General features: G+C 41.2%; 1 protein-coding gene across 1 annotated transcript in view; it reads right to left on the reverse strand.

Moving 5' to 3' along the window:
* Nucleotides 1–26,871, reverse strand: part of Copa (COPI coat complex subunit alpha) — a 48,558-nt gene that overhangs the window by 11,595 nt on the left and 10,092 nt on the right. The window contains exons 5-21 of the mRNA XM_027418960.2: nt 25,127–25,203; nt 24,046–24,155; nt 18,519–18,628; nt 16,231–16,330; nt 14,619–14,754; nt 13,415–13,497; nt 9,498–9,648; nt 8,498–8,564; nt 6,991–7,066; nt 4,992–5,074; nt 3,986–4,125; nt 3,379–3,464; nt 3,137–3,275; nt 1,958–2,120; nt 1,713–1,859; nt 480–669; nt 269–364 (exon numbers count right to left, since the gene is read on the reverse strand). Of these exons, the coding sequence (XP_027274761.1) occupies nt 269–364; nt 480–669; nt 1,713–1,859; nt 1,958–2,120; nt 3,137–3,275; nt 3,379–3,464; nt 3,986–4,125; nt 4,992–5,074; nt 6,991–7,066; nt 8,498–8,564; nt 9,498–9,648; nt 13,415–13,497; nt 14,619–14,754; nt 16,231–16,330; nt 18,519–18,628; nt 24,046–24,155; nt 25,127–25,203 (1,954 nt within the window). The remainder of the gene's footprint in view (nt 1–268; nt 365–479; nt 670–1,712; nt 1,860–1,957; nt 2,121–3,136; nt 3,276–3,378; nt 3,465–3,985; nt 4,126–4,991; nt 5,075–6,990; nt 7,067–8,497; nt 8,565–9,497; nt 9,649–13,414; nt 13,498–14,618; nt 14,755–16,230; nt 16,331–18,518; nt 18,629–24,045; nt 24,156–25,126; nt 25,204–26,871) is intronic.

Consider the following 26,871-nt stretch of genomic DNA (forward strand, 5'->3'; position numbering starts at 1 on the left):
GCTCTTAACCTCTAAGCCATCTCTCCAGCCCAACTGCACAAGTTTAATGTCTACAGTGGACGTTAAGGAAGTCCAGGATGCCTTATCTGACTCCACCACCATTTGGTTTAGAAGAAAAATTTTAAACATAGTGTCATTTTTCATACACACACACACACACACACACACACACACACACAAACACACACACTGTGTAATACAGAGCAATTCCCAAAAATACTACTGCAAAGGTCTCAAAGCAGTTGATGAGTCCTTGATAGATACTTACTCTGTCCACAGTTCTTAAGGATTCGTACTCTCTCTGACACATCACCCAGGTAAAGGGCGTTCTGATAATGGCCACTCATGTCCTTTCGGATCTCAGCTGCATAAAGCCAATGAGAAACCAACTTAAGCCTTCTCTCTAGAGATCTCTCTCCTCTTACCTTCCTCCCCCCAAAAAGTTCCACATTTCCCAAGCTTAGTTTTAGGGAACTCACCAATCTTCATCATCTTGCGAAGTTTCTCTAGGTTGCCAGTAATAAGGTACAAGAAGGAAAGCTTGTCAAAGTTTTTGGTTCGCTGATAGCACATTTCTACAATCTGGTGATTACCCTGTAGCAGAGCCACTTCTCCCAGCTTCTCCCAGCAGTTCTTGTCATCCAGGGCTTTGGCTGCTTCTAGAGCAATCTAAAGAATTCCCAAGTCAGTGTTCAGTGTGGGCACTCTGACTCAAAACTAGGGGAGTCCGTTTGTCTCTAAAACTTCCCAAGGAATTCTCTCTACTTGCAATCACTACTTCCACTCTGTTTCTATCAAGCATTCTATGTACAATATGATTGGGTTCATAGATGAAGACTCACACCATAGTGTTCTTGCTCTCTGAAATCTACTCGTACAGTGCAAACACCTATCAGTGACATACTCCACAGATAGTCCTTAGTTATGCTATCTTGTTTCCTATCTGCTAGTACTGAAGCTCCACAGGAGCTACAGGAAAGGCAGAGGAAATAGTAAGAGAAGAAATGAAGTGCATAATTGCAAAAGCAGCCTTCCTAAGTCCTTTCCTCCTAGAAACAATGCCTGTGCCCTCTGGACCCCAACATTGCCTAAGGACTTTATCCAGCATCAAGGAAAATAAGCAGATTCTTTGGATTTCTTACTATTTTGCTGCTATACTAAAAATTCTTTTTTCTTTCTTCCTTTTTTTTTTTTTTTTTTTTTTTTAAATTGGTTTTTGCAGACAGGATTCCTCTGTGTCTCAGTACTGGCTATCCAGGAACTCTCTCTGTAGACCAGGCTGGCCTCAAACATGGAGCTCCACCTGCCCCTGCCTCCCAAATGTGGGGATCAAAAGGTGTTTGCCACCACTGCCCAGCTTAGAAATTCTTAAATGTAGTTTGAAAATAGTAACAAGAGGCCATCTCCTGGGAACCCAGGAGTGGACCTGGACAGAGTTCATCCTCCTGGCCAGTATTTGAAGCTTACTTCAAATTTGACACACACTCCCCCATCAAAAAAGAAAGAAAATAGTAAAAGGTGGAAATATTGTGGCAGAGGAAGAGACAGAAGAAGCAGAAACAACAGGAAAATGGTTCAATTTACCTAAAAATATCCGAAATTCCACTCTGGCCCAGATGACACTTTCTGGAGACCAGTCTCAGGCCTAGCACTCTATTAAGCTTCTCCCCGTCTCTCCAGCTATCTGGGACACGTGACCATATTCCTCTCACCTCAATGTTTCCGCACTCCAGAGCTAGGCTGAAGCGAGTTTTCTCATCCTTTACAAAATGCAGGGCCACTTCAGGATAACCCTTCTTCTGGAGATAAGCAATGATTGACTGGCCCACTAGTTTGGCGTTCCTCACCATGTGCAGTACCTAGACATTTGGTTTGGGAGACAGGAAATGGAGATTGTTTATAAGGAAAAAGGAGCTTAGCCTCTTAACCCATGTTGTTAGGTTTCCTTGCTTCATACCTCATCATACTTTCTGTTGATGAGGGCCAACTTGAATTTGAACTCAGTGGGATCAATGGTGAGTACTCGAGGACGACATTCCCTGTCTAGGCAATATACATTGTTGCCCTTCACTCTTGTGACATAGATGGGCAAATCCAGAGTTCGGATGATCCCATGGTCCCTAGGAATAGGGTAAAAGGCACAATTTTCAGGGAGCAAGAGGAAATCCATCTTGTAAACAATGAACAAAGTTAGGACAGTCTTTCCTTGCTACCCTTTCATCGAGTGCTACTTAAACAATGGTATGGCCAGACAGAAGTGTTTCTAATTGATTTTATTTTTTTCTACAACAGAACAGATGCAATGGACTTTTTGTTTTTACATTGTGCAGTATAAGGGACTGACCCTAGAGCCTTGGGCATTCTAGGAAAGCACACTACTGCTGACCAGTCTCCCTTAAAAAATAACAAATCATAGCCGGGTGGTGATGGCGCACACCTTTAATCCCAGCACTTGGGAGGCAGAGGCAGGTGGATCTCTGTGAGTTCAAGGCCAGCCTGGTCTACAAAGCCAAGGCTGTTACACAGAGAAACCCTTTCTCGAAAAACAAAACAAAACGAGGAAATCATTCTGTATGTGTGTATTATGTAGTGTAGAAATGCACGATGCAGTGCATAGAGCATGTGTGGAAGTCAGTCAACAACTCTGGTAGTTAGTTCTCTCCTTCCACCTATGTAAGGAAGGGTTCTGGGGTCAAACTCAGATCACCAGGCTCACACACCAGGCTCGCACATAAAGCACTATCTCACTGGTCCTTCCCAGTCCTTTATAATGTTTTCCTAAGTCTTGAAAATTTTTTATGTATATGTGTATTTGTATGTGTACACAATGCAGGTGTGTGTGTGTGTGTGTGTGTGTGTGTGTGTGTGTGTGTGTGTGTGTGTGTGTGTGTAGGGGGTGGTGGTAGGTTAACTCTTGGGAGCTGGTTCTCTCCAGTCACTTTGAGGAACCTAGGGATTGAACTAAGGTTGTCAAGCCTGTGAGAAACTGCCTGTACCCACAAGCGCGCACACACAAACACACACGGATATCTTTAGCACATATATGTCCTGTTAGCTTTTTCATAGAGAATGTTGAGCTAGCACAGTGATTTTAAGAAGACACCTTCTTGCACTGTGTCCCAGATAATTAACTTACCCAGTGGTGACGGCATATTTGATGTGGTTGCTTGTGGTATAGATAAACACCCCACTCTCATCCCAGGCCCCACTCTTGACACGAATGTTCTCATGGATGTTACACAGAGCATCCAGCTTGCGGTTACAGATCACAATGGCTGTAAGAGGCAAAGGGCATGAGTGCTCTGCTGGACAGGGTGAGTGCAGCAGGCTGGCAGGAAGGAAGTGGGCTCTAAGATGGTGGATATAATGAAGCCTTACCATGTTTGGCCAGTAGTGCTACATGAGACATGTCTGCTGACCAGATAACATATTTCACCTTGGAAATCTTCACTGATGCCAGAGTCCTGGGATAGCAAGAGAAACGTAATCATGAATGGGCTTAATTTCCTTGTCTCAAGCTATGACCTATGTCTTTTCCATCTTTAACGTAAAACTCAACTTCTCAATGTAACAACAAGGAAACATGACCTACCCTGTAGGTCAGTGAGCTAAAATGTTTTGACTCACAGTCTGCACTGCCTCCTTCCTCGTTCTTTGCTCTCTACTCCCTTCTGTGGGCACACACACCACATCTATCCGTTTCACAAACTGTGTCCTTCTCATCCTAAGACCCGAAAGCATTCTTTGTTCAGATATGTACTACAAAAATAATACCTAGCCTTTTGCTATACTGCTGGAGAGCAGGCACAGGTTGGTAGAACAGCCATGGAAGGGAAAGAGAACTACAAACAGTCTTGGAGTTATGTGTGCAAGCAGCAGCTCGGCCACATGGCAAGATTTTATATATATATATATATATCAGCCCTGCTAAAGATTTCTACTCTCCCTCACTACGTCTGTCTGTCAGGGGCACCTGTCATGTTACCGCTTTTGTTGGACATCAAAGAGTGTGATGGAATCTGCATCCCGAAGCAGGAGGTTGCCAGTGCCAGCGTAGAAGATTTCATCACAGTTGGGCACCTGGATTTTCTTGGTGATCTCATTCTTCAGGTTCTTTATCAGAAGCTAAAATGAGTACAGGTGGAATTACAAGAAGTGAATAAATAAGCTAACAGCTAATGATGTCCTTCAGCAATTATTCCTTCAATAGAGTTTATCCCCCCCACCCCCGTTCAAGTCATTTATACATCAGGTTGACCACTCCAGGACCTGGTTATTAACCTTTGCCTTTTCTTTCTTCTTCCCAACTCTCTCAACTTTTGTTTATTTATTTAGCGCCCCCCCCCCCCCGCGCCTCACGTGCGTGAGTGTATGCGTGCACGCTCGTGTATGTGTGTGTATGTGTGTGTGGGCACATACATTATGGTGTCCATGTGTGGGGGTCAGAGGTCAAACTGAAGAAGTCAGTTCTCTCCTACACATGGGTCCCAAGGATTGAATTTAGATCATCTACCTTGGTAAGGGTCCTTACCCACTGAGACATCTCAATGGTCTCTAACCTCTCTTAAAAGAAATCCTGAGAGGCTGGGCCTCGTGGTACAGGCCTGTAATCTCAGCCACTTGGAAGGCTGAGACAGGACTATAAATTCAAGCCCTGTTGGAACTAAAGAGTGAGTTCACTCCCAGTCTACACAGATCCTTACTAGTCTTAGTCTTAAAATTACACACCAAACAAACAAAAAACTTAAAATGGAAGCTGGGGATATAGTTTAGTGGCAGAGCACTTAGTTCAGAAGCTCTGAACCCTGGTAACATCAACCCAACCAAATCAACTTTTCCTCCCCAAGAGATTAGGCTAGGGCCAGGGCTTGAGGGAGTCCCAGTACCCAAGGATCACAACTGCTCTGGAGAGACTTAGTAAAAACAGTGCTCTTGATTGGGAACTGCTACCATACTCCCTAAGCTGGTCTCCACTTTTAGCCTTAACTCACCGAATGCATGCGATCTAGGACAGCAAACCGATTCCGAGCAACCCAAACTGCTGTCAGGCCTGAGGATCGTTTCCCTTCAGGGGCTGAGGAGAACAAAACCAAAGTGTGGGAGCATGTGGTGAGCCACTAGCAGGTGACAGAGTCAGGTGCCATGGAGCTGCCATTTTGGCTTCACCAGTTCAGCTGCTTCCTAACTAATTCAGCCATAACCTCAGGCTACTGTCAGTGACTTTTCCCCACCCGTTCCCTCCAAACTCTAGCCCCCACCTCTGCCAAGCCTCTTATCTCTAGGCCAAGTGGCTGCATTTCAGCCAGCACCACATACTGGCAGAAGTACTGCCCATCTTGGGAGACAGCATACTCCATCAAGCTAACGAGCAGGGCCTTCCTGGCCAAGCTGAGGCACAGCAAGCAGCCTGTCAAAGTCTAAGACCTCCTATCTACACAAGCTGGAGAAGTGACAGAACCCCGCCCCAGGACGCAGCTGCTCTGCTGCTTTTAACATGCTAATGCTGGCCCCCTAGTCAGGCAGGGTGGGACTCAGCACTTCCAGCTAAATCTTGACAGGCTGGGTGCTGGGCAACACAGCATCAAGCTGTTGCTCTGTGAATGTCAATTCAGCATTATCGCCCTGAGGAGAGTTATAAAACGTTCCTCAGTTTGTAGCTGATTAGAATTTTGAAATGGATACTCGACTCTCTGAGAAACTTGTAAAGAATATATTCAAACAGTTTTATCTGTTATACCAATGGAAAACAGCACAGAACATGCTGGCCAGCCTTATTTTGTACTTTTCTGATAACTGGAATGCCAAAGAACTTACAAAATAAATTTGTACCACAACCCATACTACTCCAGTTTCTGCTTTCTCCTCTCTGGTGTCCACTACTGGATCACACCTTTATAATTATTATCCCATTTAAAGGATGGAGAACAGACATTCTACTGATTGTTAACGGATAAGAAAAAGACCAAAATCCAAGGTGGGATGGGAGGCACCAAATCACAAGTTAACAAGGAAGGCTTAACTGACTAATTTGTGAGGGAGACTTTACTTTATGGATCCCAAATATATATAGGTTTCTTGTTTCTCTTATCCTCTCACCCTGAGCATAATTATAAGAGTAAATTGAGTTGGCATAATGTATAATTCCAATACTAAGGGGAACAATGAGTGCTAGGCTAATCTGGGCTATACAGTGAGACCCTGGCCATATACATATTCCCTCCAAATAATAAAAAAAAATAGAGTATTACAATAATAATGACCTGTTAGCACTCACAAAAGGGACGGAGCTAGCAAAGTATTTCTCAGAACTTTGGAGGATGTGAAATATCAAAATGTACTAATAAAGGCAGGGCCTGTGGAATAAACTTTATGCTGGGTAAAGCCTGTAAATGCACTAAAGAACTGCATTGAAAAGAGCATAAATGAGATTCCAAACCATTCTGAGAGTGTTTTGTCAGCAAGTTCTAATAGTAAGGACATCAACAAGGGATGGTGGTGATGAAAGAGGCAGGCAGGGGTCTCAGCTGGATCCTGGGATCCCAGGTGGGTCATGGGGCTGTTAGCAGCCTCATCTTTTTGACAAGCAAAAGGAAGCAAATCGGATCTGGACATAGATAGGGGAGAATAAATCCCCAGTCCCAGGATGAGACATTGCAAGACTGGAGCCACATTTTTAAATAAATGAAACTACCAGGGTGAAAGTCATATCAGCTGACAATAATCTAGGATAACATGCTGTGCTGAAAGAGAAAATGGAGAGTTTCTAATAACCAAATTATAAAATATATATATCTAGCTGGGGTAATAAAATGGAGGCAGAGCATGAATATTTCACACCACAATTGCCTCTGGTGCAACTGTCAGCAGCACCTGCCAACAGACATGAGTGATGTAGCCCTGGCCTGCGGATGGGATGTGAACAACTTGAAAAGAAGTGATGATGTGGGTGAGGAGAGCTGAAGCAGAGTGGAGGAGACAAAGAGCACCTACCATCAGGATTCTGGGAGTCTGCATCTTTGGGGATAGTGTATAGATCATAGGTACTATTCTCTAAATTGCTTGCTCTCTGTAGAGAAAAAAGGAAAACATGTTTAGTGAGCAGCACCGAACTTTTTTTTCTGACCAAAAAAATGTACTGCAACACAGACAACACTGAAAGTATAGTTCCATTACCTGCACCCAAAGGTTATTTGAGTTATTTCCATATGTAAGATTTATAATGCTCTTTGCCAAACAACTAGGCATGATACCACTATTTTCTTTACCCTCTAAAAACACAGATATTATCTGAATAAAAACAAAGATTTCTCTATGTTCCAGAAAATTAAAAGATGAGGAACCTGGTACCTCATCTGAATACACTTGTCAACTTAAAAGTCTACTAGAAAAAAGAAAAGGAAGCTGGGTGGTGGTGGTGCATGCCTTTAATCTCAGCACTTGGGAGGCATAGGCAGGCAGATCTCAGTGAGTTCGAGGCCAGCCTGGTCTACAAAGTATGCCAGGACTGTTAGAGAAACCTGTCTCAAAAAAACAAAAAAACAAAAAAACAAAAAACACCCCCCCAAAAAAAGAAAGAAAAAAAAAAAAGGGAAAAGAAAAGCAAAGGAATACAAAATAGATCTAATGGCCTATGAAAATGGCCTATGAGAAGTTACATAGGGAAAGCAGTTTGTGCTTAGCCCCCAGGGTACTAAAGTTAGAATGACATTTCTTCATTTTTTGAAAATTTTGTGGCAGTAAACAGGTAGGGACCTGATAACTTGGAAGGTGACGTCACTGAAAAGAAGCAGCTTTCCAACACAGGTCTTGTATGTTCATCTGAGCAGAGGGGACAGAAAAGGCACCTTTGTGCACAACAAACAATTCCAAACATTTCTTTTGACTACTTTACAAACCCTTAGTAAGTTTATGACAACTGAAACCATTTAGTGTGAGCCTCTGAGTGTCAACTGTGTGTTAGCTCTCACAAAATGTCAGTCAAGGGGACAATTTGACTAGCATGTGCCTATATTTTTAATTTTCAGTACTCGGGCAAAAAAAGCTTTTAACAGTCCATTAGAGGTCGGATGGTGGTGGTGGTGGTGGTGGCGCACACCTTTAATCTCAGCACTGGGGAGGCAGAGGCAAGGTGGATCTCTGAGTTAGAAGCCAGCCTGGTCTACAGAGTGAGTTCCAGGACAGCCAAAGATACACAGAGAAACTCTCTTGAAAAACCAAAAAATGCCAATAGAGGTTCTTTTTTGTTTGTTTGTTTGTTTGTGTTGTTTTGTTTTGTTTTCGAGACAGGTTTCTTTGTGTAGCTTTGGAGCCTATCCTGGCACTCGCTCTGGAGACCAGGCTGGCTTTGAACTCACAGAGATCTGCCTGCCTCTGTCTCCCGAGTGCTGGGATTAAAGGCGTGCGCCACCAATGCCTGGCTGTCAATAGAGGTTCTTTAGGGACAATAAGGTACTTACAGAAGCTAAGGCGAACCTAGAGAGACTCCATGATTACTTACAGTGCACAGTAGGACTGCATTTTCTGCTGGATTGTATGACATGTTGAACACTGGAAACTTGGAACCACTACATAAAAAAAGAGGGAATAGAACAGGTAAAAGAATAGAAAAGATTTATCCCCTCAACGTCTACACTCAGTATACACATGCTCACTACTTGTATACTGAGGAAAACAGATACTGTGTTTTTTCTTTCCATTAAAACTTCACTACTTTAATGGTTCAAACGGCAAAGAATAGCACAAGACAATTTTCATCAGAAGGCGGTCAGTGGTGATAGTTTTGCCTGATACAAATTCCTATACATAACTGCAGTGGACACCACAGTGTAGCATGGCGGGATTTCTCTGCCTGTTTTCTTCTGTGCCTGGACTGTTCGCATAAACCCATCTTTTTGTCACAGTGAAGCTAGCTGGCGGTTATCAAGCCTGCATGCCAGTATTTGCTACCATGAATGTTTCAGCATGCTGCAGCTGGCATTCAAAGCACAGTTCCTTTGGCCAGGCATCCCAGAGGTTAGCTTATCGTCAGAGCCAACTGTGCCAGAGACACACTTCTGCTTTTTAGGGTTGTGGTATTTTGCTTTAAAGGTAGAGTTCTGATACACTAACAACTTAAAATCTTTATTATTTTCTTATTATACTAAATTATAGTCATTTATGTCTATCACCCCACTCTACCACAAGGTTCCTCAAGGCATAAATGACAGAAGTTACATTACTAAATTGGGCTACTCTCTAGCTAGCTTTCTGTGATGTACAAGAGATTTTGCAGTCATTAGTAAGAGAATGTCCGTGGCACAGGGCCACTAGCAGTCCCAATAGGGACCTCCCATTCTCCTCACTTGGTACCTCTGCATCTGCCATATGTGATTTAAACTGAGGAGGTTTGTTCAGTGGGGATCTGTATCTAATAGCTGAGACCCAGAAGGTTAAAGAGCCCTGGCTTGAGGAAGTGCAACAGATGAAAGGGTCTGGAAAGTAAAATAGGTCAGGCTTGCCTCCTCAACTGCATCACAGCTACATCTTTGGAGCTGTTGAAATCCAGCTGACGGAGGAATCGGTCCTTTACATAATGCAGCATATTGCCATGAACAGCATAGGCTGGTCGTTCACGTTCCAGCTTAAATACAATCATTCCACCATCATGGCCTAGAGAACAGAGGGAAGAGAGGAAACCATCAGCTGTAGGAGAAAGGATTGCTAGAAATAGGAGATACACAGATGAATATATTCACATGCTAAAAAGGGTAGGGTTCACATGTAGAAGCTTGGTGTGAGATGCTGCTGAGGTGATAGGATCTTTAAGAGATGAGGCTTAGTGAGATGTCACTAGGTCATTAGAGAAGCACCCTGGGATTCATGTTCTCAAAGGATACTGGTCAGTAACCAGGGGAGAATGCTGCTATACAAAGCTTATCCTGAATTCTCTCTGGATTCCTGCCTTGTCATGTGATCTTTCCCTCTTGAACACTCCTATCATGATGCTCTGTGTCACACTGTGATTGGGCCAAAGGAAGCCCCACCAAAGACAGTTTGGGCTGTTCAATCTTAGATTTCCAACCTCCTTAATGGTGAATAAAATAAATGCCTTTTCTTTTTCAGATCTATTTGTTTTTATTTTATGTCTATGTGTGACTACCTGCATTCATATTATATGCACATTGTGTAGGCCTGGTACCTGAGGAAGCCAAAAAAGGGTGCCAGATCCCCTGGGACTGGAGTAACAGGCAGTTGTGAACATCATGTGGGTACTGGCAATGGAACCTTAGTCCTCTGTAAGAATAACAAGTCTACAGAGTGAGTTCCAGGACAGGCTTCAAAGCAATACAGAGAAACCCTGCCTCAAAAAACCAAAAAAAAAAAAAAAAAAAAAAAAAAAGAATAGCAAGTGCTCTTCACTCATGAGGCATCTTTCCAGCCCAAATCCCTTCCTCACCACTTATTTTTTCCAGTTTTAAATATTTTGATTTCATTTTATATTCCAAACAGTTTTTTAAGTACTCAGTATAACGTATTTTGCTATAGTTACAGATAACAGAATATAACATCTAAATGCATTCCTAAACTCTCATAGTTCTTAGAACCTTTTTCCGTCACTCATCTCCTTGCCCTTTCTTCTTGAATCCGGGACCTCATACAAGTTAGGAGAAAGCCTCTACTAAGGAACTACCACCCCAGCCCTGTGTGTCTCCTTCGCACTGTTTCATGCCACCATTTCTAAGTGCACCTCTCTGTGCACTCCCTTAACGTTTGCCATTGGCATCCATTAGCGTTCACGACTCCACTATTTCATGTGTTCTCTGAAGGCACAATTTATATTATTTTTGATTCTTCCTCAGTCTTTAGCAAATAAGAAACCCGTAAAAACTATCTGCTTAAAAAAAAAAAAAATGAACATTAGGGGGCTGGAGAAAGGGCTCATCGGTTAAGAGCACTGGCTGCTCTTCCAGATGTCCTGAGTTCAATTCCCAGCAGCCACATGGTGGCTCACAACCATCTGTGCCCATCACATCAGTATACACGAAGACAGGTCACTCATGTACATAAAAATAAATAAGTATTTTTAAAAGAATGAATGTTCACTTTTCTCTACATTTCTTTATCGGGGGAGAGCATATGGTGATTTGTGTGTGGAAGTTCGAGGACTACTTGGGAGAGTCGGTTTTCTCCTACCATGTGGGCTCCCGGTATTGAACTCAGGTGGTCAGGCTTACTGGCAAACATTTTACCAGCTGAGCCATTTCACCTGCACATGAAAGTTAATTGAAAAAGCCTTTATGAAGTAACTAAATAAAAGGTTTTGGGTTTTTTGGTTTTTTTGTTTTGTTTTGTTTTGTTTTCTGATGCAGAGGCTCTCTGTGTACTATTGGCTATTCTCGAACTCATTTTGTAGACCAGGCTGGCCTTGAATTTGGAGCTCCTCCTGCCTCTGCCTCCTGCGTGCTGGAATTAAAGGAGTGGGGTACCACTGCCCAGCCTAATAAAAAAGCTTTTATGATTGTTTTTAAGAAAATGTTACCAGGCGGTAGTGGCAAATGCTCTTCTTCCAGCACAACGGAAGTAGAGACAGGAACATTACTATGAATTTGAGAACAGTAGAGGCTGCACAGAGAAACCCTGTCTGGAAAAACAAAAACAAAACAAAACACAACCAACCAACCAACCAAAAACCAAAAAAAGTCTGTATTTTCCTGATTAGCACCATCTACCCCTTAAATAATCTCATTTTTATACTCCAACTGCCTCCTCTCCTCATATAAACCTGCTTCACTTCCATACTCAAAAATCTTCCAGGGGCTTCTTTTAAGAACTTGATTGACTTTTTTTATTTTTATTTTTCTGTGTATGAGTGTGCCTCCAGAGGTCAGAAAAGGGCATATGATCCTCTGGAACTAGAGTTATGGAAGGCAGTGAGTCAGTAACTATGTGGGTGCTTGAAGCCAAACCCAGTTTTTCTCCAAGAACAACAAGGGCTTTTAACCACTGAGCCATTTTTCTAGCTCCTTTCCAGTGGCTTTTAATTCATTCGGAATAAATGATTTTTTGAGACAGGGTTTCTCTGTATAGCCCTGACTGTCCTGAACTCACTCTGCAGACCAGGCTGGCCTTGAACTCATAGAGATCCAACTACCTCTGTCTCCCAAGTGCTGGGATTAGAGGTGTGCACCATCACTGCCCAGTCAGAATAAAATATTAAGTTCTAGCTATTGTTGTGGGATATTAGTTTAAGATGTGTTACACTTGTTTATGCTGTGGAATGTTTGTTTAATGATGTAAAGATGTGTTGCATTCACTTATGTTGCATTTGTATAACTTTGTGAAGCTGTGTTACTTTGCCTGCCTAAAACACCTGATTGGTCTAATAAAGAGCTGAACCGCCAACAGCCAGGGAGAGGGCTAAGCGGGGTTGCCAGGCAGAGAGAATAAACAGAAGGAGAAAAAGAGAAGAGGGAGAACTGAGAAAAGGAGAAGATACTAGGGTCAACTACTCAGGCACCCAGCCAGCCACTGAGTAAGAAAGATACACAGAAATAGAGGAAGGTAAAAGCCCAGAGGCAAAAGTTAGATGGGATAATTTAAATTAAGAAAAGATGGCTAGAACAGTCCACGCTAAGGCTGAACATTCCTAAGAATAAGTTTCCGTATATTTATTTGGGAGCATGGTGGCAGGCCCCCAAAGAGCAAAGAGTAAAAAACCAACTACAAGCTATAGCCTATGAAACCAACAAATTCTGATGTAGCCTTGCTTCCTACTTCTTAATTAATGCCTTACTATATTCCCACTGGTATCTCTAATACTCCCTCCCCTCCCATGCTAAGAACTTCTCTTTTTTACCCATTCCATTTCTTTGCCTATGACAGCCTTCCTTCTTATTCATTTTCATCTTCCTGAACAATCAATATAAACCAGTAGTACACACACTGTCACTGCCTTTCTTTTTTCTTCATGTTTGTTCAAAGCATTTTTCAACACACATCACTTTATATCCCTACTATTTACAGTCTATCGCCCTCAAAGCTCCATCAAGACAGGGACTCTTGTATGAACTGCCTTGACACCAACACAGAGAGTAAGGTCTGATATTTATTATGTATTCGACAAACACATGAGTTAGACTTGGCTTCTAGTTTCTCAGTCTTTGAACTTTAAGGTTCAATATTAGCCTTCTATGAGCTCCTAGGAACACATCCAAGAGAATGAGCTTAAGGTTAAACTAATCTGGGTAGAGAAGAACACCATCCCCCCAAAGTAGAGAGGTAAAAATGAGAAGAGTTTCAATTAGGTGGCTCTGAGAATTCTGCTTCTTTTTGTTATCCTATTACCAAGTACTGGACACAAAGCTAATGAAAATCTCTTTCACATCTTAGAAACGTTTAACTACATCAGAGGGATGGGAGGAGAAATGGCCCTAACCTGCTGCAAACAGGTTGAGGTTGGGATGGGCAGCTAGGACCCAGAAACGATCATGATCCCGGCGGAAAGTCTGGACCCCGGTCCTAGGAAACAAAAAGGTACACAAAGAAAACTGTTATATAAGAATCTCCAGTACATCATACATAAGAAAACTGGACAGGAAACATATATAAGATGACTTTAAAAGTGCATTAGGCACAGAAAACAGTGTAAATGAAGTTAATGTATCAGGAAATAGTCTTCAAGGAACAAACTGAGGCGGCTTCAAACTAACCCTACTTTTGTGACTTGTCAGTTCTCCCTAACCATTTCCTACAGTACTTTCATTTCATAATTCTTACCTCCTCAGCTAAACATTCAAGAGAAGGAAAAAATCACATTTAAGTGCAGAGGAGAAAAATACATGAGATTTCTATCTAATAAATGCATTGACATTTCAGTCTCTATTTTTTATCTATTTTTTACAGTATGGGCATTACATTTAGGGCTCCATGAACGACAGGCAAGCAATTTTACCACAAAGAACTATACCCTTCAAATTTTCATAATATAGGGCTTGGTTTTTCTTCATACCAAAGAGAAAAAAAACAGTCTAACTTTTCCCTTTCCTTTTAAAAATAGTATTATTGTATAAGGTGTGTGTGCCTGTGTGCGTGCACTTGCGAACGTGGCCTACTTGTGTGGAAGTCAGAGAACAACTTTTGGGAGATAGCTCTCTTCTTCTACTGCAGGTCCAAGGATTAAAGCAGGTCAACAAGCCTGTATGGAAAGTGATTTTGCCTGCTGAACCATCTCACTGGCATTTTTTTTTTTTTAATTTTTGAGACAGGGTCACAGGTAGCTGTGGTTGGCCTCCAACTCACCATATAGCAGAAGACGACCTAACCACAAGTTCCCCTGCCAATACCCAAGTGCTGACATTACAGGTTTGTGCTACCATGGACGGTTTTTAATCTTTCTTCTTCTTCTTTTTTTTTTTTCTTGAGACAGGGTTTCTCTGTAGCTTTGGAGCCTGTCCTGGAACTTGCTTTTTAGACCAGGTTGGCTTTGAATTCACAGAAATTCTCCTGTCTCTTCCTCCTCAGTGCTGGGATTAAAGGCGTGCGCCACCACCCACCAGGCTTCCAATTTTCAAAGACAGAGAATAAGACAGAGAAAGGACCTTCTTTTGAGTTTGGTCACATAACATAAATAATTTCCTTACCTCTTAGACATGTCCCAGACTCGAATACTCTTGTCCTCAGAATTGCTGAGGATCAGCTCTTGGCGAGGGTGGAAGACAGCACAAGATACATTGTTGTAATGGCCCCGGCAGGTGTCAACCTCCCATGCTTTTGATTCTGAAGAACAAAAGGAATTATGATCACAATTCTCTATAACTCTGGAATCTACAAACCTAACATCCTTTTTAAAAAATATTATTTTATTTGTATTTTTAATTGTCTGTGTATCTTTGTATGGGTTTGTGCCTGTGGAGGCCTGTGGAGGCCAGAAGGCAGCATTGGAATCCCCAGAGCTGGAGTAACAGGTGGTTGTGAAATGCCTGACATAGGTGCTAGGAACCAAAATCAGGTCCTCTGCAGGTCCACTGAGCTATCTCTTGAAGAGACAAGGTTTTGCTATGTTTCTCTGCTGGCCTTGTACTTGTGATCCTCTTGCCTCAACTCATAAATGCTGAGACTACAAGGACGGACTGCCATGTCTAGCTGTGAAACTCTTTTTTTTTTTTTTTTTTTTTTTTGGTTTTTCGAGACAGAGTTTCTCTGTGTAGCTTTGGAGCCCATCCTGGCACTTGCTCTGGAGACCAGGCTGGCCACGAACTCACAGAGATCAGTCTGCCTCTGCCTTCAGAGTGCTGGGATCAAAGGCGTGCACCACCAAGGCCCAGCTAGCTGTGATACTCTTAATCAAGTGCTAAGTACTACTGCAAAATACTAAATTATTTTTTTCCCCCAAATGGGCAATGTTTTTCATTTAAGTCTCTTCCTCTTTATGTATTTTATTGGCTTGTTTTGGTTTTTGTCGTCGTTATTTACTCTAGTCCCAACACCCTCTTTTTTGAGGTGAGACAAAGTTTTGCTGTGCTACACAGGCTGGCTTTGAATTCCTAGGAACAAATAATCCTACGGACTAAGCCTCTTGAGTAGCTGGAGCTATTATCACATGCTATCTCAGCTCTAAGTTTCCTAGTTTTTCTGTACATCTCTGTTCATTCTGAGCCCTTACTGACTACAATACCTATATTAAAAAATTCTTTGTTTTGGCCGGGGCGTAGGTGGCGCACGCCTTTAAACCCAGCACTCGGGAGGCAGAGGCAGGCAAATCTCTGTGAGTTCAAGGCCAGCCTGGTCTCCACAGTGTGTGCCAAAACAGGCTCCAAAACTACACAGAGAAACCCTGTCTTGAAAAACCAAAAAAAAAAAAAAATTTAAAAAATTCTTTGTTTTTACTCTGTTTTGTTCTCTTGGTATATATCACTATCTGACATTTTAGAGCAATAAAAACTCTATGGCCTGGGATTTTCTAGTCACAATAATATAAATAGAGTCCTGAACATGGTCTAAAACACAACAGTTACTATTTGTCAAATGACTGCATGAATTTTCACTCTTAACTATGCTCATGTCTCTGAAAATCAGGTTACAGTCATGGGGAAAAAGGAAGAGATAACAATGACTATGCACTTAGAACTAGCAGGAAATAATTACCTCAGGCAGAAAACAGATTAAAGTCCAGAAGACCTGGCACCTTTCCCTTGCTGGCCAGCAGTCACTTTCTTGGATATGGAAACACCACCACACCAATACCTTACTCACCATTCATGCGCCAGATCTTCACTTGCCGGTCATCTGCCCCAGACACAATAAGGGGCATAGTAGGGTGAAAGGCAGCCCAGTTTACTCCACGATCATGACCCTGTTAAAGAGGAAAGGTGGGTCTTCCAAACAGCTTTAAAGACACAATTCAAAGCAATCATGCTGGCGTTTCTTTTTCAGGAATTTGGGTGTTCTAACTCAGGGCCTTGCATAGGCTAAGCCAGCACTCTACCACAGAGCTATTTCCCCAGCCCTCTGAAACACTCAAGAAAAAAGACTCAAGGTCTGGGCCACTGTAAAGTTCATTTGCTGCTATTGTTTTATTTTCATTTGATTTGGTTTTTTGAGAGAAGGTCTTGTTGTATAGACTGACTTGGGTTTGAACGCCAGACCTTTATGTTTCAGCCTCCTGGAGTACAGATATGTGGCATTATGTAAAGCTTTAAACATTAGAATAAACCATGTTAATCTGTCCACTATTGCTTCAAATTCTCATGGGTTGTTCCAAAGATTCCTACCAGGAAATTCAGTTTTATTTGTATTTAGGATTTTTGCCTTCCTTTCTGCTTGTCTATGTATATTTTATTTCTCCAAGTAATTGTGTAAAGTATAAAGACCTATTTTATAAGTTAATGCAGAAGATCTTAAAGTATAATCTGGAATCCCTTGGAGGAGTTCCACGATCCACCTGGAAAGTTTTTAAGTTCAAAGCTATCTTCCTAACCCTAAGACTTTACTTGCTTTTATTGTTATTATCCATGTTTTCCACTAGTTACATGATAGGTGATGACATCATTGCTCTGGCAGATAATGAGATGTATGCTGACAAAGTCCATATTTTTAAAGATTTTTAGTTTTAGGCTGGAGGTATAATTCAATGGTAGAGCAACTGCTTAATATGTGCAAGGTACCCAGGTTCTATTCCTAGCACCAAACACACACACACACACACACACACACACACACACACACACCAAAAAACAAGGGGCTGAAGAGATGGCTCATTGGTTAAGAGTATGGGTCCCAGCAACCATATATGATTGCTCCTAACTGCCTGTAACTCCAGTCCCAAGGGATCTATTGCCCTCTTTTGGCCTCTGAAGGCATCAGACATTCATTTGGTTCAGAATACTTGCAAGTAAAACACTTTAAAACATTTTTTTCTAATTGAAAATAGATTCTTCTTTCATTCAATACATCCCAACCACAACTTCCCTTCCCTCCACTCTTCCCTTGCTCCTCCCAAAAGTAAAACACTCTTATACACAAAAATAAAGAAACCCGTTTCATTTCAAATATGGCTAAAATTAACAGATATAAAACAAAAATAGACTCTTTGGGATTGTTATGAAAATTTAAGAGTATAAAGACCAAAAAGTTTAAGGATGATAACTTCAAGATAGCATCTTTTCTATTTACCTAGTTGTACTTCATTCTTTAACAGAATTATGGATAAGACAGTTTTGGTTCAGAAGTATTTTAAAATTATGTGTTTGTAAAAGCATTTGGATTTCGAAGTTAGAGCCACTTTTGGATCCCAACATTCTCTGCATATACCTAGACTTTGGCTAACTGTGTAATTTCTCTAAGTACCATTTTTTTCCATCTGTGAGCTTAAACAGTACACATTTCAGTGTACTTTTTAATTTTTTTTTTTAATTTTAGAAAATCTAGTTTCTCTTCTTCCTTTCTCCCCACTGGATTGACAAGATGGCATAATGTTCCCTGAGATGACACATATTCTCCCTTTCATTGATGGCTTACTTACAATTCTATCCTCCAAACCTCAAATGGTGCCTGGAACTTCAACATTTGCTGAAAGAATGAAAAAATGTGGGCCATCGAAAACAGCTTAGTGGATAAAATGCTTGCTCCCTAAGCCACAGTTCAAATCCCGGGATGGGACCCACAAAAAGATGACCAGAAGGAACTCTACAAACTTGTCCTCTGGACTCCACATGTGTTGTGCACACATGCCCACACACATCACATACAGAGATGAAAATAAAAAGAACAGGAGCTGGAGAGATGGCTCAGAGGTTAAGAGCACTGACTGCTCTTCCAGAGGTCCTGAGTTCAATTCCCAGCAACCACATGGTGGCTCACAACCATCCGTTATGAGATCTGGTGCCCTCTTCTGGTGTGCAGATATACATGGAAGCAAAATGTTGTATACATAATAAATAAATAAGATCTTAAAAAAAAAAAAAGAAAAGAAAAAGAACAGCATACTGAGATCTTCCCCTAGAGGGCAGCACATCCGAACCCCCGACCACAGAGACAAATACCTCAAGGACATGCTTCACCACTGCATCTGTAGTTCCAAACAGATCAACCCCAGTGATGCCTCTCACATCAGACTCCACAGCACCAGGAGACAAATTTTTTTTCCTTAGACCTTTGGAGGGTTAAAGAGTGGGACAAGAGATGCAAACACAATGTCGTAAGCAAAGTAGCAGAACCACACAAAGGTATATTGAAAGACTAAGATAAAATGAAACAGGCGAGTAAACACAGAGGGAAGGAGGAAAGGCGCTACTCTCAAGCAGGTCTACCTACCTCCGTGTGCAGGAGCTCCTTCTGAACACTCACAAGATCCCCTGCTGGAGTCAACCCAAATTGCCCACACAACTCAGTTTATGAACTCTTACCTCAACAGGCTGTCTACTTCAGATTAGAGCACGTGCCATCCTTTAAACGTCCCCAAACATGGCCTCAAATGGTAATCATTCATTCAATGTCTACTTTCATAGAGTCTATAGCAACCTTTCCCCATCATCTTAAAATTTTATTTTTTTCACCTTTTAATTTCTAAATGCATTTTATTATTTGATGTATATGGGTGTTTGCCTACACACATGTCCACATACATGTCCACTGCCCACAGAGGCCAGAAGAGGGCTACAGATCTCCTGGAACTAAAGTTACAAGTGTTTGGAAGCTGCCAAGTGGGTGCTAGGAATTGAACTCCAGGTCCTTTGTAAGAGTTGTCACTGCTCTTAGCCACTGAGCCATATCTCCAATTCTCAAAATAAAAGCAATTTAAGGAGATTGCACTTCAGTGTTTTCCAAACTGGAAGCAACATACTGAGACATTCCAGATGCATTGCAGAACTATACATATCAAACAAAAACAGCCATCTAGTTTGGAAGAACTATTACAAATACTATGAGAAGATATAGCAATAAGGTACTAGCAAAAAGTGTACTCACACCTTCTACTTGCCTCTTGGACAGGACACCAAATAATTAAAACTGTTATGATTTTTCATGTTCTTGCATAAAAGGCTGCTTACAGATACGTATTTTTCCATTAACCTACAGATGCTAATTTCACTGGGAGGAATTATTAGCTGACAATTTTGCTGTTGTTTTTTGGTTTTTGAGGCAGGGTTTCACTGTATAGCCCTAGCCCTCCTGGACCTCACTCTGTACACCAGGCTGGCATCAAATTCACAGAGATCCACCTGCCTCTGCCTCCTGAGTGCTGGGATTAAGGGCATGAGCTGCCATCCCTGGCTGATAATTTTTAAATGATAGGCAAAAGACAGCAGCAGGGTAAGAAGTGTTTTATTTGTGGATGAGCCATGTTTATGATTCATCTACACATCTTTAAAGATGTGGTAGCTTAGACATGCAATTTTAGCACTCAGGAAGTAGATGCAGGAGGACTGCCACAAGTTGAGCCTGGGCCACGTAGTGAGCTTCAGGCTAGCCTGGGCTACAGAGAAAAGCCCTATTTCTTTTCTTTTTCCTTTTCTTTCTTTTTTCTTTTTCTTTTTTGCAAAGCCCTATTTGAAAAAGCAGGGAGAAGTGGGGAAAAGCTATTTGTGTCAAAGCCAGAACCAAAATTATAGTACAAAGTACCGTATCAGATTTAATTCTGATAACAACCCTTAGAAATAGGTAATAGTCATGTATATTATACAGGTTACACATAACAAAACAAAATTGGGAAAAAAATCTTTAAAATATTTGGGAGAAAAAAAAACGGTAAGATAAAGTTACTCAACATTTGTTAAATTTTTATTTTTTTTTATTTTTTTGGTTGTTTTTTTTTGTTTGTTTGTTTTTTCGAGACAGGGTTTCTCTGTGTAGCTTTGGAGCCTATCCTGGCACTGGCTCTGGAGACCAGGCTGGCCTCGAACTCACAGAGATCCGCCTGCCTCTGCCTCCCGAGTGCTGGGATTAAAGGCGTGCGCCACCAACGCCTGGCAACATTTGTTAAATTTTTTACACAGACAGTATTTTAAAACAGGGACTAAATAAAACATATCATTGAAAATAAAATCTAAGAAACTTCAGACTAAAATGTGGCATCTGTAGAGAAAGAAAAAAAAGTTAAGTTCAATGACTGAAGTTATCACTATTGCTTTAAACTATAATGTATTGTTTCCGTTAGGATAGCATCTACCATCAGCATTGGAGTTTTAATTAGTTTATGCCCCATTAAGAGAATGCTATAGAGACATAAAAGTGATGAAAAAAAGTACTCTCCTCAAGCTTCATAAGTACATGAGCACAAGTATGCCTTTTACTTATTTCATTTGTCCCTTTAATAGGATCTGTCAACTTTTTCTAATGAGGCTAGTGTATGAAATAGGTTCAAAGAAAGATACAAAAGCAGACAGCTGTGAGGAACTTCACCTCCAATATGCTTCAACAAACACATTAAAAAGAAAGCTGTACGACAGAATTGAAGCCTTTGTTGCACTTGCCTGCAATGATTCAGGAAAAGGGAAGGGCAAAACAGATGAATAGTGACAGGCAGTGAAAGATACTTAGAGAAGAAATATTTGAGCCTTCGATAAGCCACTCACTAGGACTGAGCGACAGATGGAAAATTTCTACAGCAGCTACCCAAATCCAGAGGGAGAGGAGAACACTCTCAGAATGGACCAGTTATTATTGTATGCCTCCCAGTGGGGTCCACAGGAAGCAGTAAAGAGAGAGGGATGAGGAAAGGGTTTGGCAGCGTATTAATACATTTTAGTAGATATTTCAAAGAGTGAGCCTGAATTACACAGGCTTGACATGCAAAGATGTAAGCATATTAAAATAATTTAACTGACAGTTAACTTGGAAGCACAAGCTAATACAGTAACCCATCTTCCATAGCTAGTTTTTAAAGCTTCCCCCCCCCCCAAAAAAAATGATGTTTGCCAGGCTATAAGAATATTCAGGTTATAGTAAGCTCCAGGGGCTAAATCCACATGAGAGAGGTGTTAAGGGATTGCTTTGCCTCTAAAGACTTCTACATTCTCTTGGTGTTACCCACTGAGTGTTCTTTTCAAGGGAGTCAAAATAACCAGAAATTTCACAGTCCCCTAAATTTGGGAGTATTCATTCCCTTATTCAGAAGGTCTTTCCTGTGTTGGAAATGTTATCATCAGTCCGTAAGAGAAAGCTGGTTTCTCTTACTGTGTTCAGATTTTCCTGAACTAAAGGAAAATGGAATTCTGAAGAGTGTGCTAATTTTGAGGACAGGAAAATGTAAGTGTAAAAAGTCTAATCCAAATGTTCTTCCACTTATTTAAATACCAAAGCATCTCCTTACACTCTGGTTAAGGGATTACTTAGGTCAATAGATTCAGCAGAGAAATGATAAAGAAAGTTCATATTAGTATAGCAAGTTAGCACAACAATCTCCCCATAAATCTACAAACAATAGAAGTTGCAATACCACATAGCAATCAATCCATGCAATTCACACATTCAAGAGCAACACAAACCCCACTAAGGTCAGACTCTCCCTGACTCCTCTAATCTAAGGCCCTTAATTTGCATGTAAACATGTTTTCTGCCTGCAAAAGGTGAAGAAAGTACTACTTGCCCTGGGCATTTTATAGTCACAAATGAGAATCTAGCCACTGTACTTCCCCAAATTGCTTCTTATTTTAATTAGCAGATTTTCAATAATGTATTTCCCAAATCATGTTAGCTAGACCACAGGGAACATGCTGTGCTAGCAGCAGGTGGCACAAGCAGTAAGTGGAACAGTGTAAGAGCCTTCTCAACCCAATGTTCTGGGGACGAACCCCTAATACCTAAAAACAATTTACGTATGAAATTAATGTATATTCTAGGGTAGAATTAGCTGTACATTATTCCTGGGAGAACTGAGAAAAGTCACTCAAGATACTTCCTCTAGCACGTTTCTCACAGAACTTAAGACTATTCCACATAACTTTCCCTGATCAGTGGGGACAGCATGAGCTGGGAGCAAACCTCATTTGGTACATATGTCCTGAGACAGACAGGATGTCTTGAATGTGTGCAAGGAGAAACCCTCTGAAAAGCCACAGCTAGGTTATTGCAGAGTGAATGCTAAGCTCCCCAGAACTGGCAGTGAGGAGAGGGCACAGGCTCACGGTGCCTGTACTGAGCTCCTCCTGTTGGCATGGCTGGTCTCATCTGGGTGTACTTCAAATAGCCCAGTCGGTCTGACGGAAAACTGCAATGGCAAAGCCCTAGAGGATGAACATAACTGCCCTATCTCCCAAACGGTCTTGTTTACACCACTGTCTTGCAAGTCTAAGCTTTTGAAAACTGCAGAGACAGCATGACACAGTAGCCCCACTCTCCAACTACCCTCCTCTCTCCTTGACTTGACCTCCGTACCCCTACCCCATTTTGGTTTGGTTCTTTCAGACAGGGTCTTATGTAGCCCAGGCTAGCCTTGAACTCATTATGTACTCAAGAATGACTTTGAATTTCTGATCTTCCTGTTTCTACCTCCCAAATGCTGGCATTACAGCATGCAAGACCATACCCAATTCCCTTAGCTTATTTCTACAATACATAAATTGTAATTGCTACTACAACATTCCAAATGTTGTATTTAGGAATCCAAATTTTTTACTTGCTGTTTCACTAATGGTTTATAAAAACAGCAATGACTAAACTGCCCTAACCCAGCACTGTCAGAGAGAAGTTGGGTAGTTACCACGTTAGCAGTATAAAGGGAAAGCAAACTGCTTTAATGATATAGAGAAGCAGGTAAGGGCCCATGAGGCCCTTCCTATTTTGGGAAGAATCAGTGTTTATACAGTCTTACATGACTTTCCTAAGAACTCGATTTCTTAGAATTTCTGAAGTGGCAAATAAAGGTTATTTAGTAAGTTTTTTTTTTTTTTTTTTTTTTTTTTTTTTTTTATGTAACTGGGCAGAGAAGCTTAGCATTTAGAGTCTCAGTTCCCTATTACAGGACGAAGCCCCTCCACGCATGTCATAGATAGCATCCTCTCTTGGTGTTTCAATTCTCCATTCGACAACATTTTAGATCTCTGTATGACACTAAAATTTCAATCTTTATCTCAAAAGTCATTATATATAAACTACGACAGGAAGAATTGGCCTAATTAACCAAAGATCTTAGAAAGCTTTATAAGAAAGTATTCTGAATAAAAAATTTGTCAACTCCCATTATTTGTTCCCATTCTTTGTTGTTATAGAAGCAATCCAATAGGAAGACTTTTCTCTTTATAAATAAGGCAATGGGACTCATTTTCTTTTTCTTTTTTGTAAAATATGTATCTTGAGTGGAAAGCTTGGTTCTTAATAATTCAGATGTACATATTTTAATGAAAATCTGTGATAACTAAAAAATCAATGCAGCTTCCTAGAGTAAGCCACTTTCATAGAAAATACTGCTAACATGAAGAACTATCAAAGCACACTCAATACCTTAAAAAACAACGATATTATACAGGAATGGAATATTCTGAATTTTGTTGTTCTAACCCTTGTTGTTTTAAGCAATTGCAGTTTTGCGCCAGACATGACTAGATTGTCCCCTGAACTTGGGCAGCTCACCAGAAATATCCCAAACTCGGACAGTCTGGTCCAGGCTAGCTGATACCACCAGGTCTTCAGAGGGGTGGAACTGAGCACACATTACATAATGGTTGTGTCCTGTTAACACACTGCAAGGAAAAAACAAACAAACAAACATTAAATTAAAGGCAGAAATCAACAGACTCCTAAGCTAAATCACTTTCTTCATAGTCAATGGATGCTTTTCTGATTCTATTTTTGTAGAGGCAATGTAAATCATCCTCACAATTCTGAACTAGTATTAAGAATGCCACCTGTGCTAACACCCAGCTAATAGCTCCTTTTTAGAAATATATATTTCTTTTTTTGCCAGGCAGTGGTGGCATATGACTTTGATCCCAGCCAGGAGGCAGAGGGAAGCAGACCTCTGAGTTCAAGGCCAGCCTAGTCTACAGAGTGAGTTCCAGGACATCCAGGGCTACAAAGAAACCCTGTCCTGAAAAAAACCAAGCAAATAAACAAATACCAAAGCGGTAGGGTCAGTTCTCTCCTTCCACCTTTACATGGATCAAGCTCAGGTCACCAGACTTGCATGGCACCTTTTTGCCTACTCCAATAATTCTTTTTCTGACACTAATTGCTTAATATTTAAACATTACTCACTTCATGGAACTGAGAGTACTATCTCAGATTAAAGACTTATAAAAATATGAAAATTAATGCAATCTTAGCAATTAATATAGGAGATATGTTTGATAGATTTTAGTAGGGTACCTTTAATGGCTGTTGTTGGAAATTCTTATGGAAATTGTACTAGAGGACCAGTCCAAACACTAGTTAGACTCATTGTGTATATCCCAACTCAAGTTTTATGGGAATAGAAGTGAAAAGGAACTAAACGCTCTATTCCAAAAGCCTAGTTATATGACCCTATTCTTCTTAAGATAACACAAAAATCCATATTGGTATTACTATATTTAAAAGAATCCTACAAATATCAGTAATTAATTAGCAGATATGGCCTGCCAGGGAAAGAAGATAACTGACCTGAGAAGAAGCTGATTATAAATATTTAGGAAGACCTAAAACCCCTTTTTGAGGCTACTGCCTCTTGGTTTACCAGACACAGGTTCTAGACTGCCAGTTCCACACTCGAATGGTCTGGTCATCTGAGGCACTCAGAATCCAAGGGTATTCCTGAAAGACATTTCAGAGGACGGCCTCAACAATGCTGTTCTGTCAGACCAGAGCATCGTGAATGCTTGACAAGTATTCTCTCATTGAGTTACATCCCAGCCCTTGCTTTTTTCAGACAGGGTCTCACTATATAGTTTAGGCTAGCCTTAAACTATGTAGCCACAAGAACCCAGCTTCTTATTCATAGTTGTAGCTCTATTGTTTAGCAAAGAGACATATACATACTTTTAAGCTTTCTATGTGGCCCTGGCTGTCCTGGAACTCACAATGTAGATCAGGTTGGCCTCAAACTCATAGAGATCTGCCTGCCTCTGCCTCCAGGATGCTGGGAGGCATGCCTTTAATTTTAATCCCAACACTTGAAAGGCAGAGGCAGGTGAATCTCTTTGGGTTGGAGGCCAACCTGGTCAATACAGTGAGTTCCAGGACAGTCAGAGATACACAGTGAGACCCTGTTTCAAAAACCAAAACCAAATCTATATCCCTAATCTCCACCCCAAAATTAGTCATATTTTAAGATTTTTAAGGACATAAGCAAACTCAATCATTAAATACTTGCTTACTTCAATTATAGCACTGAATTATAGGGACACCTTAAACATGACAGAATTAGACTAAGAGGCCAGGCATCTCTGTAACTTACTCTCTAATCTACTACGAAACCAGAGAAATGGCAAGGCATTGTGGCTCTCACCTTTAACCCAATCACTTGGGAGACATAAGCCACTGGATCTCTGTGAGTTCAAAGTCAACCTGACTATGTCTACATAGTGAGTTCCAGGCCAGACACTGCTACATAGTAAAAGGAAACAGAGGGAGAGGGAGAGGGAGAGAGAGGGAGAGAGAAACTTGATAGCTCAAAAAAGGGAGACAGCCTGAGCCTGGCTAGGAGAACAGGTTCCACCAGACCCCAAAATCCTTGGACAGAGGAACCTGATTGTTAATACTTCAAAATGTTTACAGTATGCTACTTCGACCTTTGACCTTCTGGGCCTATCTAATTCTTAATAACAATACCACACATGGGATCAGCCTACTACTCACTCTTGTTTGGCAGCTCAGCAAACAAAATAAAATGCCTACATTTTTCTATGGAAAGGCAATGACTTCCTCTTAGAGCCCACTGGATCCAATTAAGCTGAGTATAACTGTAGGGGAAGCTGTAGCCATGCCTTCTTAGGGGCTGGCTACAAGAGTACCTGAGAGCTTGTGAGGGCGTGGTCAGAGTGAGTAGGGGGACTGCATTTTCGGTTTCGGTTTCTCTTTGCTTCTTGCTGTACAGACTACCACCGGCTGGCTGGTTCGCTCTGTAAGTAAGGCTTTTCCCTATTAAATACCCTTATATTTCTACCTGACTCCGTATTGGTAATTTCTTACTATATATAACCTCATCTGTCTGTCTCTGTCTTCCCAGCATTGTGTGCTACCATGCTTAGTTTTTTATGTGGGTGTTGGGGATAGAACTCATATCCCCATGCCTGTGTGGAAGCACTTACCAACTGAACTATCCCCCTCAATCCTAAAGCATGGGCTCTTGAGGACACAGAGTACTGCTGTGGGTATCGCTCAATGGTAGAGCATTTTGCTGGTATTTATAAGACACCAGGCCCACTGCCCAGCATGGCAAAAAAAAAAAAAAAAGGAAGGAAGGAAGGAAGGAAGAAAGGA

This window comes from Cricetulus griseus, chromosome 5 (assembly GCF_003668045.3).
Source record: "Cricetulus griseus strain 17A/GY chromosome 5, alternate assembly CriGri-PICRH-1.0, whole genome shotgun sequence".
Lineage (NCBI taxonomy): Eukaryota > Metazoa > Chordata > Mammalia > Rodentia > Cricetidae > Cricetulus > Cricetulus griseus.